Source organism: Leucoraja erinacea, chromosome 23 (genome assembly GCF_028641065.1).
Source record: "Leucoraja erinacea ecotype New England chromosome 23, Leri_hhj_1, whole genome shotgun sequence".
NCBI classification, from domain to species: domain Eukaryota; kingdom Metazoa; phylum Chordata; class Chondrichthyes; order Rajiformes; family Rajidae; genus Leucoraja; species Leucoraja erinaceus.
The window spans coordinates 30,108,232-30,131,219 of NC_073399.1; the positions used below are offsets into that span (position 1 = coordinate 30,108,232).

Below are 22,988 nucleotides of genomic sequence, written 5' to 3' on the forward strand. Positions count from 1 at the left end.
ATAGCTCTTGAAATAAAGCTGTTTCTGAGTCTGGAGGTTCGGGCGTAGAAGGCCTTGTAACGTCTGCCGGAGGGAAGTAGTTCGAACAGAACGTTACAGGGGTGTGATGAGCCTTTATGGATGCTGACGGCCTTCCTGAGGCACCGTGTGTGGTAGATGCCCTCCAATGCTGGTAGCTCTGTCCCAATGATCCTCTGCGCTCTGTGGACGACGCACTGAAGAGCTCTCCTCTCCGCCTCCGTACTTCCTTTGGCCTCATCGACACGACATTAGATGGATATGCAATTGCTCCCATTATTTTGAAGATATCATGATCAAACATAGGAAGTCACTGCATTTATAGATATAAAATGGTACTTGGTAACATAAATCACTACACCCCAATTATCCCGAATTGTCTTTCCATTGGTATCTTATCAGATCTGATCAGCCAAATATACCTGCAAGATATTGGATTGCAAATCAGCAAAATAATACATGTATCTTCAAATCATTTGTTTTATGATGGCTTATCACTAAACATAGAACATAGAACAGGATGGCACAAGAACAGGCCTTACAGCCCACAATTTCAAAAATAAACTTCATTCAGACTTAAAATATATACAGTACAAATCAAAAATACTGTGCAATAAACCCTTCATACTGTATATTATCAGTGTCTATACATTCAATAGTGTCATACTCAGTAGCTTACGCCCCATTTTTTAAAAAAAAACATCCTTGCCACACTTGAGGCCCCTTGTGGTGATATCCCTTCTCTTGTTTGAGGGGTGTCCCACCGGACTCTGTCTTTAAAGACTTTAAACTTTAGATACAGTGCAGAAGTCCAATGCCGACCAGTGATCACCCCATACAATAGCACTAGGCACACTAGGTACCCCATACACACCAGGTACAATTTACAATTTTACCTAAGCCAATTAACCTGAAAACCTGCACATCTTTGTAGTGCGGAAGAAAACTGGAGCATCCGGAGAAAACCCGTGCGGTCAAAGTGAGTACATATTGTATTGTATTGTATTTTAATGACCACACAGCCAGGCTGCTGGAATTTTGGGTTGTCAGCAGCGATGCAATAATAAAGAACACACAACCACAATAAAAAAATGTAACACAAACATCCACCACAGCATTCATCACTGTGGTGGAAGGCACAAAATAATTTGGCCAGTCCTCCTCCATTTCCCCCCCGTGGACAGGACCAGAGTCCAGAGTCAGTCCAGGATCGGCTCTTCCTCACCGGAGACCGCGGCTTTAAGTTGTTGTAGGCCGCAGGCCGGCGGTCGAGATTTAAAGTCTCCGCCGCAGCCAGAAGCACCGTAGACTGCAGGGCCGGCGGTCGAAGCTCCCCTCCAGGGGTGATGGTAAGTCCATGCCGGCCCCACGGTAGAAGTTGGCCGCGGGCCGGCAGTGATGGCTTCTTCTTCCCCCGGGTCCCCCACGAGGGATCCCGGGCTGTAGACGCCGCACCAGCTGGAGCTCTGCAGACCGCGACTTCAGGCTGCGACTTCAGGCTGCCGGCTGCCCCGGGCCAGCGAAACGGAGCGCTCCCCTCCAGCGAGCCCCAGCGAGGGCTCACCCGCTCCACGCCGAGAGTCCACGCTGCGCCCGCCGCTGAAGCCCCGGGCGCGTCTCCGAGAAAAGCCGCGCCGATCCTTGATGTTAGGCCACGGGGGAGGCGACCTGGAAAAAAGTCGCCTCTCCATGGAGGAGGCGACCAAAGCGGTTTCCCCCTTAACCCCCCCACACAAAACACATGAAGAGACACAAAATACATACTTTAAAACATACTAAAAAATAAAAAAAGTTGAAATAAACTGACGTGCTGCTGACATGGCTGCTGCCAGAGCAGCGCCCCGCCCCGCCTCTAAACTCCATCCAGACACCATCTGTAGTCAGGATTGAACCCAGGACTCTAGCGCTGTGAGGCAGCAGCTCTACCACTGCATGGCTGTACTTTCCCTCAATGGCCAGCAGCGGAAGGGCCATAGACTGTAGTCCTCCCTCACTCAGTGTTTCAAAGTGTCTGCGCCAAACATGATGCCGTTAAATAATATCTACCTATCCCCTACATAATACTTTTTCCACATGTGTGAAAATCACACCTTTTTACTATGAAGCAAACTCGAGACTTATCGTGTATTTGTGATTCCATCCAAGGTCCACTGAGAGGCAGTAACGTCTGCACGGAACTATCAGAATCCTAAAAGGATCACAATGCTTTAGTCATAGAGTGATACAGCATGGAAACAGACCCTGCCCACACTGGCCAACATGTCCTAGCTACACACCAGTCCCACCTGCCCGCAGTTGGTCCATATCCCTCCAAACCTGTCCTATCCATATACCTGTCTAACTGTTTCGTAAACATCGGGATAGTCCCAGCCTCAACTACCTCCACTGACAGCTTTTTCCACACACCCGCCACCTTTTGTGTGAAAAAGTTACCCCTCAGATTTCTATTAAATCCTTTCCCCTTCTCCTTAAACCTATGTTCTCTGGTCCACGATTCACCTACTCTGGGCAAGAGACTCAGTGCACCTATCCGATCTATTCCTCTCATGATTTTATACACCTTAATAAGATCACACCTCATCCTCCTGTGCTCCAAGGAATAAAGGCCCAGCCTGCTCAACCTCACCCTATAGCTCAGACCCTCTAGCTTTAGCTCATGCCTTTTCATCTGGTGTTGGGTTTGCATGCAAAATTGTTGGCCATTTTGGTTACACTGTGGATTGAACCAGGAACATTGATTCATAGAACATTAAAGTATCTCTGACACACAAGGAACTGTAAATGCTAGAAACTGACACCTTCCGCCTTTATCCCTCCCTCTGGCTTTGCATTTCACTCCTCTTTTCTCTCTATCTAACTCCTTTTCACCTCCAGCGTTTTCCACTTACTCCACCCATCAGCCACTTCCTCCCTCCCTCCCCCCCCCCCCTCACTTGCATCCACATGTCACTCGCCAAATTCTGTCCCACTCCCATCTCTCTTTTCCAGCTTTCTCTCTCTGACTCCAATGTCCCAACCCAACACGTCTTCTGTCCATTCCCTCCACATAATGCTGCCTGACCCACTCAATTACTCCAGCTCTTTGTGTTTTGGTCAAAGAATGTTTGCCAGGTGGTCCATTTTATCTCCGATGCCCCTTTGAAAGGATTCCTGTATGGTCTCCCACATCACTGCTTTCCTAAATCTGTAACCCAATAACATTTTCATCGTTAAAAACCAGCTCAAAACATCCCTTACCTCCCGTGAAACTCTTACCTCCAGTATTCCTCCCCCTACCTGAAGCATCTCCCATTTAATTCCCTTTCCCTTACTCCCCTCCAGTCCCCCATTCAAACGAGGTCGGAAGAAGGGTCTCGACCCGAAACGTCACCCATCCCTTATCTCCAGAGATTCTGCCTGACCCGCTGAGTTACTCCAGCACTTTCTATTTATCCCCAATCAAACAGATGGATGGAGTAGGTGGAAAAAGACTGGAGGAGAAAAGGAGAGGTCAGATAAGGAGAAGAAATGTAAAGCTGGGAGGGATCAATCTCGTTCAGACAATTATATAACTCCTTGCAATTCTGCTCGTAACAATTATTTGGCAGGAGGTAATTCTCGTATCAAAAGAGATAAACTATCAAAATCGCATACAAGAGGACAATCAACAAACCATCGCGATTATATCATTCTAATCTCCAGTACAGTTACTCCAAAGTTAAATATAAATGGATTTGTTGCGACATATTTTCGTCAGTGAAGATTTACATCACGATAAGATAAAGTTATATAAGCCCAACTTCCTGCTTGTGTACACTTCATTTCCATGTTCCTGCATGCAGCACGGACTATCATAAACCATGGGAATCTATCCTATCCTATACCTGACTATTCCTCTGTCACTGGCAGTGGGTCACGCTCTCTTCACAGGCGAAAGGAGAACGCAAAATAAACTACTACTTCTTTCTTTGGATGGTTTTCGCTGGAATTATGATCAGGACGTTGAAACTCCGAATTTTCAAAAGCTGGTCAAAGAAGGCGTGAAGGCAAAATATGTTACTCCTGCCTTCATTACAATAACTGCCCCATCTCACTTCACTCTGGTAACAGGTAAGGCCATTTAATTCAGCTTCACTTCGTCTCCAAGAATAATTATATTGCTGATATAATGTTTTAAAGAAGGAACTGCAGATGCTGGAAAATCGAAGGTACACAAAATAGCTGGAGAAACTCAGCAGGTGCAGCCTGCTGAGTTTCTCCAGCATTTTTGTGTACCTTCGATTTTCCAGCCTCCGCAGTTCCTATGGAGCAAGGGAACTTCAGTCTGAAGAAGGGTTTCGGCACGAAACGTTGCCTATCTCCTTCGCTCCATAGATGCTGCTGCACCTGCTGAGTTTCTCCAGCATTTTTGTGTACCTTTGCTGATATCATGACTGATTAAAGTATCCAAATATTTATATGGATATTTCCTCAGGTTGAGAAGAGAGACTTTTAGCAGTTTCAGTTTAAATGCTTATTGATTGTAATTACAATTCCAATGTTACCAAAACAACTTTTCAGCCAAAGATTTTCTTTAGAAAATATAACCTACACAACTTATTTTCAAAAAGTAGATACGTTTTTGATTAAAGAAAGTAAAAGTTGATAATCAGAGTGTAAACAGATATTATTCAGTAAGTGCCTGACTGATAGCAAGTCTTCACATACATCAGTTATCATTAGCGAATAAGATACATTCAGAAAGATATTAAGTGAAATTATTATGGGCAACAAGGAAATGGCAGAAGAGTTGAATAGGTACTTCAGATCTGTCTTCACTAAGGAAGACACAAACAATCTCCCAGATGTACTGGAGGACAGAGGGTAGAGGGGGTAGAGGAACTGAAAGAAATTTTCATTAGGCGAGAAATAGTATTGGGTAGGCTAATGGGACTGAAGGATGATAAATCCCCTGGGCCTGATGGTCTGCATCCCAGGGTCCTCAGGGAGGTGGCTCTAGAAATAGTGGATGCATTGGTGATCATTTTCCAATGTTCAATAGATTCAGGATCAGTCCCTGTGGATTGGAGGATAGCTAATGTTATGCCACTTTTCAAGAAAGGAGCGAGAGAGAAAACGGGGAATTAAAGACCAGTAAACCTGACTTCGGTGGTGGGAAAGATGCTGGTCAATTATTAAAGAGGTAATAATGGGGCATTTGGATAGTAGTAAAAGGATTAGTCCAAGTCAACATGGATTTATGAAAGGGAAATCATGCTTGACTAATCTTCTGGAATTTTTTGAGGATGTGACAAGTAAAATGGATGAAGGGGTGCCAGTGGATGTAGTGTATCTAGACTTTCAGAAAGCCTTTGATAAGGTCCCGCACGGGAGACTGGTGACTAAAATTAGAGCACATGGTATTGGGGGTAAGGTGTTGACATGGATAGAAAATTGGTTGGCAGACAGGAAGCAAAGAGTAGGAATGAGCGGGACCTTCTCAGAATGGCAGGCAGTGGCGAGTGGAATGCCGCAAGGCTCGGTGTTGGGGCCGCAACTGTTTACCATATATATTAATGATTTGGAAGAGCGAATTAGGAGCAACACTAGCAAGTTTGTGGATGACACAAAGCTGGGTGGCACTGAAGCTGTGAAGAGGATGTTAGGAGGATGCAGGGTGACCTGGACAGGTTGAGTGAGTGGGCAGATGCAGAATAATATAGATAAGGTTATCCACTTTGGTGGCAAAAACAAGGGGGCAGATTATTATCTCAATGGGGTTAGGTTAGGTAAGGGGGAGGTGCAGCGAGAACTGGGCGTCCTTGTACACCGATCACTGAAAGTTGGCTTGCAGGTACAGCAGGCAGTGAAGAAAGCTAATGGAATGTTAGCCTTCATAACAAGCGGATTTCAGTATAGGTTCTTCTGCAGTTGTATTGGGCTCTGGTGAGACCACATCTGGAGTATTGTGTACAGTTTTGGTCTCCCAATTTGAGGAAGGAAGTGGTTTGGCCTCCACTGCCCTCTGTGGCAGGTAATTCCATAAATTCACAACTCTCTGGGTGAAAAAGTTTTTTCTCATCTCAGTCTTAAATGACCTCCCCTTTATTCTAAGGCTGTGGCCCCTGGTTCTGGACTCACCCAACATTGGGAACATTTTTCCTCCAGTCCTTTTATAATTTTATATGCTTCTATAAGATCCACCCTCATCCTTCTAAACTCCAGTGAATACAAGCCTAGTCTTTTCAATCTTTCCTCATATGACAGTCCCGCCATCCCAGGGATCAATCTCGTGAACCTATGCTGCACTGCCTCAATCACAAGGATGTCCTTCCTCGAACTATGAGACCAAAACTGTACACAAGACTCCAGATGTGGTCTCACCAGAGTCCTATACAACTGCAGAAGAACCTCTTTACTCCTATACTGAAATCCTCTTGTTATGAAGGCCAACATTCCATTAGCTTTCTTCACTGCCTGCTGTACCTGTAAGCCAACTTTCAGTGACCGGTGCACAAGGACGCCCAGGTCTCGCTGCATCTCCCCCTTACCTAACCTAACCCCATTGAGATAATAATCTGCCCCCTTGTTTTTGCCGCCAAAGTGGATAACCTCACATTTATCTATATAATACTGCATCTGCCACGCATCTGCCCACTCACTCAACCTGTCTAGGTCACCCTGCAACCTCCTAACATCCTCTTCACAGTTCACACTGCCACCCAGCTTTGTGTCATCCACAAACTTGCTAGTGTTGCTCCTAATTCGCTCTTCCAAATCATTAATATATATGGTAAACAGTTGCGGCCCCAACACCGAGCCTTGCGGCACTCCACTCGCCACTGCCTGCCATTCTGAAAAGGACCCGTTCACTCCTACTCTTTGCTTCCAGTCTGCCAACCATTTTTCTATCCATGTCAACACCCTACCCCCAATACCATGTGCTCTAATTTTAGTCACCAGTCTCCCGTGCGAGACCTTATCAAAGGCTTTCTGAAAGTCTAGATACACTACATCCACTGGCACCCCTTCTTCCATTTTACTTGTCGCATCCTCAAAAATTCCAGAAGATTAGTCAAGCATGATTTCCCTTTCATAAATCCATGTTGACTTGGACTAATCCTTTTACTGCTATCCAAATGCCCCATTATTACCTCTAATAATTGACTCCAGCATCTTTCCCACCACCGAAGTCAGGCTAACAGGTCTGTAATTCCCTGTTTTCTCTCTCGCTCCTTTCTTGAAAAGTGGGATAACATTAGCTATCCTCCAATCCACAGGAACTGATCCTGAATCTAAAGAACATTGGAAAATGATCACCAATGCATCCACTATTTCTAGAGCCACCTCCCTGAGGACCCTGGGATGCAGACCATCAGGCCCAGGGGATTTATCATCCTTCAGTCCCATTAGCCTACCCAATACTATTTTTCGCCTAATGAAAATTTATTTTAGTTCCTCTACCCCCTTAGATCCTCTGTCCTCCAGTACTTCTGGGAGATTGTTTGTGTCTTCCTTAGTGAAGACAGATCCGAAGTACCTATTCAACTCTTCTGCCATTACCTTTTTCCCCATAATAATTTTACCAATGTCTGCCTTCAAGGAACCCACATTTGACTTTGCTACTCTTTTTCCCTTAACATATCTAAAGAAGCTTTTACTGTCCTTCTTTATATTCCTGGCCAGCTTCCCTTCGTACTTCATCTTTTCAGCCCATATTGCCCGTTTTGTTTCCTTCTGTTGTCCTATGAAAGTTTCCCAATCCTCTTGCTTCCAGCTACTCTTTGCTGTGTTATACATCTTTTCTTTTAGTTTTATTCTATCCCTAACTTCTCTTGTCAGCCACGGTTGCCTCCTACTCCCCTTAGAATCTTTCTTCCTTTTTGGAATGAAATGATCCTGCGTCTTCCGGATTATGCCCAGAAATTCCTGCCACTGCTGTTCCACCGTCATTCCTGCCAGTATCCCTTTCCAGTCTACCTTGGGCAGCTTCTCTCTCATGCCTTCATAGTCAGCACCCGCTGTTCAACTGCATCACTGACACTTCCGATTTAACCTTCTCCTTCTCAAATTGCAGATTAAAACTAATCATATTATGATCACTACCTCCAAGCGGTTCCTTTACCTCGAGTTCTCTTATCATATCTGGTTCATTGGACAACACTAAATCCAGAATTGCCTTTTCTCTGGTCGGCTCCATTACAAGCTGCTCTAAGAATCCATCTCGGAGGCACTCTACAAACTCTCTTTCTTGGGGTCCTGAACCAACCTGATTTTCCCAGTCTACCTGCATATTGAAATCCCCCATCACCACAGTGGCATTACCTTTGTTACATGCCAGTTTTAACTCCTGCTGCAACTTACACCCTACATCCGGGCTACTATTTGGGGGTCTGTAGATAACACCAATTAGTGTCTTCTTGCCTTTACAATTCCTCAACTCAATCCACAGTGACTCTACCTCGTCAGTCCCTATGTCTTCCCTCACAAGGGACTGAATTCCATCCCTCACCAGCAGAGCTACCCCCCTCCTCTGCCCACCTGCCTGTCCTTTCTATAGGATGTATAACCCTGAATATTAAGTTCCCAGGCCCGATCCTCCTGCAGCCACGTCTCAGTAATCCCCACAATGTCATATCTACCAACCTCTAACTGAGCCTCAAGCTCATCTACTTTACTTCTTATACTTCGCGCATTCATATACAATACTTTTAATTCCTTACGCATCTCACCTTTCACATCGATCCCTATTACACTTGGCCATACGCTCCTCTCCCTTTGTGAGCTTCCTTTCCCGTTAATTCTGGGGTCATTAACTATCCCTTTACTCTCTTTCCCTTTAACTCCATCCTCGACTATCCCATTTGACACCCCACCCCCCTTATTCAGTTTAAAACCACCCGTGTAGCAGTGGCAAACCTGCCTGCCAGAATGCTGGACCCCCACCTATTAAGATGCAATCCGTCCCTTTTGTACAGTTCTCCCTTACTCCAAAACAGATCCCAGTGGACTAAGAATCTAAATCCCTGTCCCCTGCACCAGTTCCTCAGCCACTCATTCAGGTCCCGTATCTCCCTGTCCCTGCTCTCGCCAGCACGAGGAACTGGAAGCAAACCGGAGATAACCACCCTGGAGGTCCTGCTTTTCAGCATTTTTCTGAGCTCTCTAAAGTCACGCTGCGGAATATTCATCCCCTTCTTTCCGACATCATTTGTGCCGACATGCACTACCACTTCCGGCTGTTCACCTTCGCCCTTGCGGATTTTCTGCACTCTGTCTGTGACATCCTGGATCCTGGCACCAGGGAGGCAGCACACCATCCTCGAATCCCGTCTGTTGCTGCAGATACCCCGGCAAGGGATATGGGGAGAAGGCAGGCATGGGTTATTGATAGGGAACGATCAACCATGGTCACAATGAATAGCGGTGCTGGCTCAACGGGCCGAATGGCCTCCTCCTGCATCTATTTTTTATGTTTCTATGGTACTATGTGAATCATGATATATTAAACAATAGACAATAGACAATAGGTGCAGGAGTAGGCCATTCGGCCCTTCGAGCCAGCACCGACATTTAATGTAATCATGGCTGATCATCCCCAATCAGTACCCTGTTCCTGCCTTCTCCCCATATCCCCTGACTCCACTATTTTTAAGAGCCCTATCTAGCTCTCTCTTGAAAGCATCCAGAAAACCTGCCTCCACTGCCCTCTGAGGCAGAGAGTTCCACAGACTCACCACTCTCTGTGAAACTGTGTTCACTTGTGGAACTGTGGTGCAGCAGTAGAGTGGCTGCTTGACAGTGCCAGAAACCCAGGTTTGATCCTGACTACGGGTGCTGTCTGTGTGAAGTGTATACGTTCTCCCTGTGACCCTGTGGGTTTTCTCCGGGTGCTCTGGTTTCTTCTACATTCCAAAGCCGTCCACTTTGTAGGTTAATTCGTCTCTGTAAATTGCCCCAGATATGTACAATACAATGCAATACAATACAATTTATTTGTCATTTGAACCCCATTGAGGTTCAAACGAAATGTTGTTTCTGCAGTCATACACACAAGAAAGACACAAGACACAACACAATTTACACAAACATCCATTACAGCGCATCTCCTCCTCGCTGTGATGGAAGTCAAAGACTTATCTCTCCCCTCCACTTCCCATTCCCCTCCCGATGTCAGAGTCAAAGTCAAAGCCCCTGGCGGGCGATGGCAATTGTCCCACGGCCATTAACGCCGCGCCGGGTGATGCAAGGCCACGCTCCGGGTCTTGTTGTTGGAGCCCCCGGCGGGTGCTAGCAAAGTCCCACAGCCATTCCAAGTCACGCCGGGCAATGATGTAAGGCCCCGCTCCAGGTACTGTTCAACCCCGCAACTCGGGCGGGTGAAGTCGCCGTTGCGGAAGCCCCGAAAAGCGGTCTCCCAGCAGGGACCCGCGGGCTCCCGGTGTCACTGTCCACCAGACCTGCGGTTGGAGCCTCCGAATCCCCGGGGTCGGGTCACAGCAGCGCGCCACCACCGCTCCTCCCGCTCCAAACTTGGCCAGCTCCGCGATGGTGAGTAGGTCCGCAGGCTCCGCGACTGGAGCCCCAGGTCGTTCCTGCTGGAGGCCGCTCCACGTTGCAGCCCCAACGACAACGGAGACCCGGCAGAGATAAGGTCGGGTTCCCCGAGCAGGGGATAGATTTTAAAAGTTTCCCCCACCCCCCGCCCCACACACACATATACCCACACACATACACAAAAAAAATAATAAAAATTACATTCAAACGAGAAAAAAAACAACAAAAAGACAGACGGACTGCAGACGCGAGTCGTGCCGCCCACTGACCAGCATGCAACACTGGGATAACACAAAACGAGTGTATGGGTTACCGTGGAAGTGTGCGCCAAAGCGCCACATTGTATCTGTAAACTAAAAGTAAACTAATGTTATTTTTCCAAAGGAAGATATATCGAGTCCCACGGAGTGATCCACAACATGTGGTTCAACACCACCAGTGGACTGAAGAAGCCATATTACCAGGCACAAAGTGTCAATGATTACTGGGACAATGGAACCCTTCCCATCTGGATCACTGCCCAGCGTCAGGTAAATCATAGACTGGGCGATCATTTCGTGGAACACCTTCGCTCAGCCCGACTGAACCTACCCGATCTCCCGGTTGCCAGACACTTTAATTCTCCATCCCATTCCCACACAGACCATTCTGTCCCAAGTCTCCCCCATTGTCAGACTGAGGCTAAACGCAAATTAGAGGAACAACATCTCATATTTTGCTTGGGCAACTTACAGCCCAGTTGCATGAATATTGATTTCTCTCATTTCAGGTAGCCCCGGCATTCCCTCTCTCTCTCCATCCTACACCCCACCCAAGTCACACTAGCTTCTCCTTTTCACTCTACAAACAGCTAACCATTGCCTTTCCTTTATCATTGTTACATTTTACATATCTTTTATTCATTGTTCTTAATCACTCCACATCATCATCTATATCTCTCGTTTCCCTTATCTCTAACCAGTCTGAAGAAGGGTCTCGACCCAAAACATCACCCATTCCTTCTCTCTAGTATACGGGTAATCGCCAGTCAGCACGGACTTGTTGGGCCGAAAGGACTGAGTATCTCTAAACTCCAAAGTGTTAATGTAACAGATCATTTGACCCAACCAACCTCTCCCTATAGCTCAGGCCCTGGCAACATCCTTGTAAATCCTCTCTCCACTCTTTCCAGCTTAATGATATCCTTGCTATAACAGGGTTACCAAAACTGAACACAGTGCTCCAAACAAGCAGTGCCTCACCAGCATGTTGCATAACTGGAATGTAACATCCTGCTTTTCCAATTATGGTTGTGCATGGTTGACATCACACATCTGCTGTGGAACGAGTGCACATGTGCCATCCATCAGTGCATCATTGTAAATCACACAATGGACATTGTGCAGTTCAGTTTAGAACACAAGTAACAGGAGCAGAAAGACACCATATCATCTTTTGCCTTCCATCACAGTGAGGAGGTGCCTGGTAAACTCACTGTGGTGGATGTTAAATTTGTGTTGATAGTGTGTTTTTGTCATTTTTATTATATGTAAGACTGCAAGGCACGACATTTTGTTCAGACGGAAAGGTCTGAATGACAATAAAGGATCCTTTAATTTTACTTTTGACTTCATCATTCAGTTGACTGATCCTACATTTCATCCACTTTCCTGGTCTCCATAATCATTTGAATACCCAAAAATCTATTGCTCCATCTTGAATATATTTTTTAAAAAACTGGCTGGCTAGATGGGAGAATTCCTAAGATTCATAATACTCCGAGTACAAAAAAAACACATCTTGCATCATCTCAGTCCTCACTCCTTATCCTGAATATTTCAATGCCGTCTTTTTGTGTGAAGGATATGCAGACAATACTCTGCATTTTTCACTTATGATTTATTGTCTGCGCATACGAAAAATTGTTTCAAAAACATGGATTTACATATGGAGAAAGGAAATGGGTCTTTAATATTCCAGAGCAGCACAAGAACTGCCTCAGGGACTGAATTTACCAAATGTAAAACCTCACAACCCAGTACTGATGGGTTCAATTATGTACATATTAATGAAATGTCTACAATCTCAAAGTTAGGCATGAAAGCATGGAAGCATAGAGCATGGAAACAGGCCCTTCGGCCCAACTTGCCCATGCCAACGAACATGCCCCATCCACATTGGTCCCCTGCTTTTGGCCTATATCCCTCTGAACCTATCCTATCCATGTACCTGTTTAAATGTTTCTTAAATGTTGCGATGGTACCTGCCTCAGCTACCTCCTCTAGCACCTTGTTCCATACACCCAAAACTCTTTGTGTAAAAAGTTATTCCTCAAGTTCCTATTAAATCTTTCCCCCTCACCTTAAACATATGTTCCCTGGTTCTCGATTCTGCTACTCTGGGCAAAAGATACTATGTTTACCACATCTATTCCTCTTATGATTGTGTACACCTCTATAAGATCATCCCTCATCCTCCTGCACTCCAAAGAATAGAATCTTAGCCTGCTCAACCTCTCCCTATAGCTCAGTCCATCAAGTCCTGGCAACATCCTCGTAAATCTTCTCTGCACCCTTTCAATCTTGACAACATCTTCAGATTCAGATTCAGATTCAGATTCAGATTCAGATTCAATTTTAATTGTCATTGTCAGTGTACAGTACAGAGACAACGAAATGCATTTAGCATCTCCTTTGAAGAGCGACATAGCAAACGATTTTGAATTAAAAAAATAAATAATAAGTGTCCGTGGGGGGGGGTGATTGGCAGTCACCGAGGTACGTTGTTTAGTAGATTGACAGCGGCCGGAAAGAAGCTGTTCCTCGACCTGCTGGTTCGGCAACGGAGAGACCTGTAGCGCCTCCCGGATGGTAGGAGGGTAAACAGTCCATGGTTGGGGTGAGAGCAGTCCTTGGCGATGCTGAGCGCCCTCCGCAGACAGCGCTTGCTTTGGACAAACTCAATGGAGGGGAGCAAGGAACTGGTGATGCGTTGGGCAATTTTCACCACCCTCTGCAATGCCTTCCGGTCGGAGACAGAGCAGTTGCCATACCATACTGTGATGCAGTTGGTAAGGATGCTCTCGATGGTGCAGCGGTAGAAGTTCACCAGGATCTGAGGAGACAGATGGACCTTCTTCAGTCTTCTCAGGAAGAAGAGACGCTGATGAGCCTTCTTGATCAGAGTAGAGGTATTGTGGGTCCAAGAGAGGTCATCGGAGATGTTGACTCCCAGGAACCTGAAGCTAGAAACACGTTCCACCTCCGTCCCGTTAATGTGGATGGGGGTGTGCGTGCCGCCTCTGGACTTCCTGAAGTCTACAATGAGCTCCTTGGTCTTCTTGGAGTTAAGGGCCAGGTTGTTGTCAGCGCACCATGCTGCTAAGTCTGGACCTCCTCCCTGTAGGCTCATCGTTGTTGCTGATGAGGCCAATCACCGTTGTATCATCTGCATACTTGATGATGGTGTTAGTACCATGTACAGGTGTGTCATGTCATAGGGTGAAGAGGGAGTAGAGGAGGGGGCTCAGCACACCTGAGGGACGCCGGTGTTCAGGGTGAGGGTTGAAGAGGTGTGCTTGTCTAACCTCACAGACTGGGGTCTGTTGGTTAGAAAGTCCAGTATCCAGTTGCAGAGGGAGGGGTCGATGCCCAGGTTACCGAGTTTGGTGATCAGTTTTGATGGAATAATGGTGTTGAATGCTGAGCTGTAATCGATGAACAGCATTCTTACATAAGTGTCTCTGTTGTCAAGGTGGGAGAGGGCGGAGTGAAGTGCCGTTGAGATGGCATCCTCCGTACTCCTGTTCTTGCGATAGGCAAACTGATAGGGATCCAGTGTGGGGGGTAGGCAGCTTTTGAGGTGTGCCAGGACCAGCCTCTCGAAGCACTTGGTGATGATGGGGGTAAGTGCAACTGGGCGGAAGTCGTTGAGGCTTGCCGCAGTGGAGTGTTTTGGCACTGGCACGATGGAGGTGGCTTTAAGGCAAGTGGGGACAACTGCTTGGGCAAGTGACAGGTTGAAGATGTCAGTCCAGACGTCTGTCAGCTGCGCAGCACAGGCACTGAGCACGCGCCCGGGGATGCCGTCAGGGCCAGCAGCCTTTCCTACAGTATGGTGACCAAAACTGAATAAATTACTCTAAATGTGGACTTGCCAACATCGTATATAACTGTAACATGACCTCCCGACTCCTATACTCAAATTCGTCAAGAAAGTTCTGCAAAGAGTGTTCTTGAAAAAATAAAATATTCAAGGATGAAAATTACATGGTTCAATTAAAAAAATATATCCTTGGAAAGGGAAAGACTGATTTTGCACTGACGAGACAAAGATCAGAAATTGCACTATGGAATCCGCCAAGGCATTTCTAACTTGGTGCTGAACAAGAAGAGATCCCATGGTATTAGGGGGAAAATACTAGTATGAATAGACAGTTGGCAGGATGGCAGAAGGCAAAGAGTTGGAATAAAGGAGGGTTTTCTGGTTGGTGAATAGCAGTGTTCCACAGGGGGCCGCTACTCTTCATGGTGTATATCAGTGATTTGGATGATGGAATTTGTGCCTTTGAGGCCAAGTTTGCTGATGATACAAAGATAGGTGGTGGGGCAGGTTATGTACAGGAAGCAGGGAATCTACAGAATGACTTGGACAAGTTGGGAAAGTGGGCAGATAGAATACATCAGAGCAAATCATGCACTTTGGTAGTCGGAATAAAGGCAGATATTAGGTGCAAAGGGACTTTTAAGACATTTTTACATAGGCACATGATTATGCAGAGGATGGAGGGATAGGGAACAGGTACAGTCAGAGGAGATCAGTTCAACTTGGCTCCATGTTCAGTACGGATATTGTCGGCTGAAGGGCCTGTTCCTGTGTTGTACAGTTCTACGTAATGCAGAGCTCTATGATCACAGACTCAATTGACAGGCCATTTTTATGCCATTTTTATTTCTGAAGGGTTTAAGGACTGGTTCGATACATTTCCCTGGAACCAAGCCCAGTTACGATGGAGACAATATTTACATGAAGGTGGTGGAGCCTCCGATGTACAACTATAGGAATGAAACAGCCTGGATAGAGAACATCAACATAGTGATGAGATGGTTTGCCGTGGATAATCTAGACTTTGTCACACTCTATATTGGTGAACCAGATGCCACTGGCCACAAGTTCGGACCAGAATCGGAAAACAGAAAAGCAGTGGTGCGGAAACTGGACCAGATACTGGGCTATTTACTGGAAAGTATAGAAAAGTTCAACTTGAAATCCAAACTCAACGTGATTATTACTTCGGACCATGGAATGACGACTGTGCTGAAAGAGCCAGCGGTGAATGAAATTGTTCTGCGGAGATTCTCCAACTTTTCATTCAAAGACCTTGATTTCGATTTGGTTGATTATGGACCCACTGGTATGCTGCTGCCCAAGGAAGGACAGTTGGAGAAAGTGTACCAGGCTCTCAAAGGTGCTCATCCACACTTGCATGTCTTCAAAAAGGAAGATTTACCAAAAAGACTGCGATATTCCAACAATTACAGAATTCTCCCCATTATCTTGTTTGGTGACCTTGGTTACGTTGTTCATGGGGTGAGTACACACACTGACCGACAGGTTGAAACTGATTAATCAGAAGTTAAAAGGAACTGGCCATTAGAGACATTATCTGACGATATTGCCAAGCATGAGACTACAAAAATGGATTGGAATTTACAATTCACACCAGTACTCTGGCAAACGGTGCCTTTGATTGCATTTTAGAACAAACCATGACATCGAGTTAGTTATTGCATTAATGCCAGAAGTAACAGATCAAAAAAAGATTCTGAATTAAGCACATGGTTTGTACAAATTCACCCTTTCCCACTCAAGATTTTTTTTAAATGCTGGTCCTCCCACACTCCAAAGATATGCAGATTTGTAAGTTAATTGACTTTGGTGAAAAAGATGGAAATTGTCCCTCGTGTGTAGGATAGGGCTAGTGTACGGGGGAATTACTGATCAGTGGGCAGAAAGGCCAGTTTCTTTGCTGTATCTCTAAAGTCTTTCGGCCCAGCCAATCTCTCCCAAAAGCTCAGGCCCTCAAATCCTGGCATCATCCTCATAATTCTGGTTAATGACCTCCTTATCTGCCATGTGTTTTTGTTTTTGTTTCTGTCTCTAGTGCATTTTTCATTTATACGAACCAAATGCTTCATTCATTTATGTTCACTTTTTTATTTTAAAAAAAGCACAACAAACCGACTGTGCAATTTGGGGAAAGTTAAATATAGGTTTTTTAAATTCAAATTAGAGTTAAATGGAGTCTCATTGATGTCAATTACAAATAGTAGTTTTCTTTTTAATGAACAGTTTATCCACAACACACATACAGACCATGGTGCAAGTATAGTCTAGATTGTACACCAACTTTGGAGTATAAACCAAACTCTTAAATGGGACTCCTGTAGACAGGTTTCACCAAGAACATTGATACGGGACGATCAGCCATGATCACAATGAATGGCGGTGCTGGCTCAAAGGGCCGAATGGCCTCCTCCTGCGCCTATTATGTTTCTATGTAACATTGATACCAAAAGGGCAAAAGACAAAATAGCTATTGACTTTAAGAATTGAGTGTTAGAGATTAACAGAATTAAACAGCTGGAACTATTCCAAAGGACAAAGAACAGAGGGAAGAACATGAACATAACCAGAGTAGATTTTACAAATTAAATGTTTTCATACCGACCTGGTGTACAGAGGAGGCAGGCTTTACTTTAAAAAAAATACACCTTCCTTCCTACATTTAGTTGCAGAAAGTTCAGAGCCACTTCAGTTTGATTGGATAGATTCATGGCAGAGAGAAGGTGAATCTCAATTAAACTTGATTCAGGCATTTGCTGCAACCAATGGAATTGTCTTCCTCATAAAGTACATGTCCACACATTGCTCAATCATATTGGAACGGCCCGGTGGCGCAGCCTTACAGCGCCAGACACCCGGGTTTGATTCTGACGATGGGAGCTGTCTGTACCAAGTTTGTACGTTCTCCCCGTGACCGCATGGGTTTTCTCCTGATACACCGCTTCGTTAAAAAGTTGGAAATTGTCCCCAGGATAGAGCTAGTGTACGGGGATCGTGGGTCGGCATGGACTTGATGGGCCGAATGGCCTGTTTTCATGCTGTATCTCTAAACTAATCTAAACTAAAATCTCAACAGTGGCATGTTTTAGGATCAAGATCCCAGTTGTGAAGTTTTCCCTGAATTTTAATGAATTCAGCTAAAGCAAGACCTGACAATCGTATAGAAAATTATGCGAGGCATAGATAGGTTAGACAGTCAGAACCTTCATCCAGGGTGAAAATATCAAGGATTAGGGGTAGTAGCCTTTATGAGGTCAGTAATTCTCAAAGAAAATTAAACCCAATCAAAGTGCTTTTGCAAAGTCGTTACTGTTAAAATGCAAGTAAGGCCACTCATACACAATCTCATTTACAAAACTGAGACACAATACATTGCAGACGGAATCTTGAGCATAAACCAAAGTGCTTAAGGAACTCAGCAGGTCAGGCAGAAAATTAAGACAAACTGATCCTTGAAATCCTGTTTCTGTGCATCAGTTCCATCTTGTAACATGTGATAAATTGCCCTCTGGGGCCTTCATAAATCAGGACCAACAGGCTGGATGAAAGGAAATGAAGGCGTGTTTGGGGAACAAGAGGAAGTTTATTTGGTACATACAGTAATTGTATGCAAAGATCAATCCTGCTAAGTATCCTGTTCCTGTAAACGCCACATGATTCCATTCTTATTCACTGCCATGCCCAGAGTCTGCACAATATATTCTGTTGAATAAAAATAGGCATCATATTAAAAACAGATTACAGAATTCAAATAAGTGTTTTGCAATCTATAATGTCATTGAGGTGCAGGCACAAGGAACTGCAGATGCTGGTTTACCAAAAAAAAGACAAAGAGTACGGGAATAACTCAGCAGGTCAGGCAGCATCTCTGGAGAATATGGATAGGTGATTTTTCTGGTCAGGATCCTCTTGCAACTGGGATTATGTCTGACCCGCTGAGTCACTCCGACACTTTGTGTCTATAATTTTTAATATTTTTAACTTCATTTGTCTTCATCCTCAAGTCAAATGGATACGAGCACAAAATGCTGGAGGAACTGAATGGGTCAAGCACCATCTGTGGAGGGAATGGATAACCAATGCTTCACATTTCCCCCCACAGGTGCTGCCTGACCCATTGAGTTCTTTCAGCTCTTTGTGTTTTTTTACTCAGGATTCCAGCCTCTGCAATTCCCTGTGTCTTCTTTGTTAGAGTCCACTGCATGATCTGAAAACAACTTTGCTGAAAGTTCCCTGCTTGTAACTGCAAACAAGAACATGGGCAGCACGGTGGTGCAGCGGTAGAGCTGCTGCCTTAAAGTGCTTGTAGCATCAGAGACCCGGGTTCAATCCCGTACTTGTCTGTATGGAGTTTGTACGTTCTCCCCGTGACCTGCGTGGGTTTTCTCCGAGATCTTCGGCTTCCTCCTACACTCCAAAGACGTACAGGTTTGTAGGTTAATTACCTTGCTCTAAATGTAAATTGTCCCTAATGAGTGTAGGATAGTGTTAATGTGCGGGGATCGCTGGTCGGCATGGACTTGGTGGACCACATACCAACTTCTATACTCAATATTCTGATTGATGATTTTAATATCAAATACATTAATTTTCGTACAAATTTAATCTGTTATGTGAAAAATTGTGCGATTCCATTGTTGGTACCGACGCATTTTCTGTGCGTGTCGTTACATTTCTCACAGTTTCTATTCTAATTACAAAATGATTAAGAACTTATTCCTTTTTGAAACGTGAAAATGGCAGAGATAAGCCATCTGAATGTTAAAGTAAAGAAACAAGGAACTGCAGATGCTGGTTTACAAAGTGCTGGAGTAACTCAGCAGGGCATAAGGACATGAAGAAAATGTGAATTAGGCCATAAGCCCATTAGGTTTACTCCGCCATTCATTCATTACTGATAGAAACATAGAAATGATCTATCTCTCCCTCCTAACCCCATTCTCCTGCCTTCTCCCCTTAACCTCTGACACCTGTAATAGGTCAGGCAGCATCTCTGGAGGACATGGATAGGTGACGTTTTAGGTCAGGACTGACTTCATCAGACTGACTACGGTTGGGTGGGGTGTGGAAGAAAGCTGGAGGAGAGGAGGTACAGACCAAAGCTTGATGAGTGATAGGTGGAAACAGGTGGCAAGGACGGGTTTGGATAGGCAATTGTACATTTTCGTCTGAGACTCGTCTTCAGACTGATTGAGGTGGGGGTGGAAGAGTTGCAACCCAAAATGTCATCTATCCATGTTCTCCAGATATGCTGCCCGACCACTTGTGTTCCTCCAGCACTTTGTGTCTTTTTTTGAATGCTCAGTGGCACCTGACTTCCATGGTGTGTAACATGCTTTCCATTTTCTCCCTTACCTTGTATCTGGGCCCCCCTTGCGCTTGGCCAGAGAGTCAAAGTCCAGTTTAACAAAGGCGAGCATGGGTTTTGACAATCAGCATATGGACATGAAGACAATTTTCCGTGCATTTGGTCCGGATTTCAAGAAGAATTATTTGGCTGAGCCATTTGACAGCGTGAACATTTATTCATTAATGTGTGAACTTCTGAACATCCAACCTGAACCAAATAATGGATCGCTGGAATACACCCAAGAAATGCTGAATTACTACCAGAGCAGCAGTGATGGTAATTCTGAAAATACATTATTAAAGATAATGAATGTTATTGACGTTGAAATAATGAGTGATAACGTTTGGCAGAACAATATTGAGTTCTGTGGACAAGATTAAACTGCACAATGTACATATTCTACAAGACAATATAGTTGTACAAGATATAGACACAAAGTGCTGGAGTAACTCAGCAGGTCAGGCAGCATCTCTGGAGAACACTGATAGGTACCGTTTCAGGCCAGGACTCTTCTTCAGACTGATTGTAGTGGGGGAAAACTGGAAGCAAGAAAAGACCAGGACAAGTCAAGGCCGGTAACAGATGACATCAGGCAGGGTGGTTCCCCGACAGGCCGATTGGTGGCTTGGGACAGTGGGATTCCAAGAGGGATACATCATTGCGAACTGTGGAACTGGTTAAGTAACTTTTTATGGAGGAAAGGGGGAATTTGTTTAAGTTACCTAAAATGAGTAAATTCAATATTCATACCATTGGGTTGTAAGCTACCCAAGCAGAATATGAGGTGCGGTTCCTCCAATTTGCATGTGGCCTCACTCTGGTAATGAAGGAGGCACAGGCCAGGACAATATGGGAATGGGAAGGGAAGTTAAAATGGTTAAAATGGTAAACCTTGGTGGATTGAGCATATGTGTATTAATAGCAGTGCATACCTTGGTGAGCCTGCACTTGGGACTATTGTGTTCAATTTTGATCACCTTGATACACAAGAGGAGCCACTAATATGGACAGAATACTGAAAAGATTCATGAGGATGCTGCCAGGACTCGAGGGACTGAGCTACTGAAAGACGTTGGGTGGGCAAGGACTTTATTCTCTGGAGTGCAGGAAGCTGAAGGATAATTTTACAGAGGTGTATAAAATCATGGGAATAGATAGGGTGAATGCAGAGGGTCATCCTCCCAGGGATGGGGACAGGTTTGAGGTGAGAAGGGAAATATATAATGGGAACTTAAGGAGCACCTGGGTTTGATCCTGACTACAGGTGATGTGTGCATGGAGTTTGTATGTTATCCCTGTGACCACATGAATTTTCTCCAGGTGCTCAAGTTACCTCCCAAACTCCAAAGATGTGCAGGTTTATAGATAAATTGGCTTCTGTAAATTGTAAATAGTCCCTAGTGTGTGGGATAGTGCTAGTGTACAGGGTGATCACTGGTCAGCATGGTCTTTGTGGGTTAAGGGTCCTGTTTCCACGCTGTATCTCTAAAGTTGTGCTGAAGGGCCTGTTTCAAGCTGATTCTAGTCTTATTTTACTGAATATATCTTGTATTCTTAGATCAACTATCTTGTGCATTTTAAATGCTTTGATTCTTTTTAATAACCTGTCTTTTCTTTTCAGTTACCAACTCAACATTGTTTCAGCTGGTTGTGGGTTTATCAGTAGTGGTTGGTTTGCTGGTTCTAGCTGGCCTTGTAGTTGGCGTTTATTCCTTTATGAAGAGAAGGCAAGAGAATTGTAAGTACCTCAATATTCATTCCCAATGGAAAGGAATGGACTTATTTAAGTACAGTGCAAGTGTTATGTTCAGCATGTTTAACTCCTTCCCCTCGACCCACGTACAAGATTACTGCTGATCAGTAGCGGACTGGGTCTAAAATTATTGGTTGCCAGGAAACAAAGGGGGCCCACTTCATCAGTGGCCCACTTGCCATCGGGCAAGCTGACACCCTGGCCAGTCCGCCACTGTTGCTGATCATCTCTTCGATGCTGTCCCAACAATACTTGTCTATCTCCAGTATCCTGAGATGTTAGTAATCCATATATAGGCATACGTTTATGGGGAAAGGGGGTAAATGTAGGTTGATGTTAGGTTTACTATTATCAAGTACATGAGGTACAAAGCATGCTATACTATACATTAATACAACCTTTTGGACATGTACATGGAAAGGAAAGGTTCAGAACAATATGGACCAAATGCAGGTAAACGGGACTAGCTTAGATGAGGCACCTTGGTCGGCATGGACCGTCGAAGGGCCTGTTTCCGTGCTTCATTTTTAAATATTTTTTTTATTTTACTAGAAGTTAATACAGTACAAAACAGTACAGTGGAACCTAATTTTAGGTGCCAACTATGTCATACCGTAATCCATTCTAAGATGAAAAACATTAAATAGTGTTACAAAAATTTCCCTTTCTTTTTTCAGAGTGAAAAATGAACATCTGAAACAAACAAAATCTAAGGTTAACTTTTTCACCTTACAACTACAACAATTTGTTCTCAGCTGTGCTAATGTTGAAGATCTGTGTTCCTTATTGTTCCTCTTTTACATGTGGACCATTTGTAAATTAAAACTGGAAATTAATTTTAATCTATATTCTCCTTTTTTCATAAACTGTTATTGATTTACAGATATAAGCTGCAGTGACTGGAGTCTCCACAACAGTGAAATTAAAGTAATTAGTGGAAAGAAAAAATCATGAGGTTTTGAACTTAAATTGACAAGAGTTGGGTTTTGGTGATTTTTTCACTTGGGGAATTGGCACCAATTAAAAATGCTTTTTTTTTAATGATACACTTGTTTCAACTTGACCAAGTTGGCATAGTGAGCCAAATAGCCTGTCCCTATGCTATGCTGTTGTATGTTCTAAATTACATACAAACTTTGTTTTAAATATATTCCTGAAGCTCATTCCCGAAGATCTTTTCAGTCTAGGATGATATGAAAATTGACGTGGAAACACCAGCAAATAAAGCAATAATGCTTTTCAAAATGG

General features: G+C 44.5%; 1 protein-coding gene across 1 annotated transcript; it reads left to right on the plus strand.

The window, feature by feature from the left end:
* The first annotated feature begins 3,054 nt into the window (after positions 1-3,054).
* On the plus strand, positions 3,055-22,582 carry LOC129708448 (ectonucleotide pyrophosphatase/phosphodiesterase family member 7-like). Its single transcript, XM_055654225.1, is given in 7 exon segments — positions 3,055-4,107; positions 10,918-11,063; positions 15,472-16,101; positions 20,025-20,057; positions 20,059-20,263; positions 21,609-21,725; positions 22,418-22,582. Coding segments are annotated over 7 exon segments (1,383 nt in total). The 5' UTR covers positions 3,055-3,857; the 3' UTR covers positions 22,420-22,582.
* Positions 22,583-22,988: the final 406 nt, after the last annotated feature.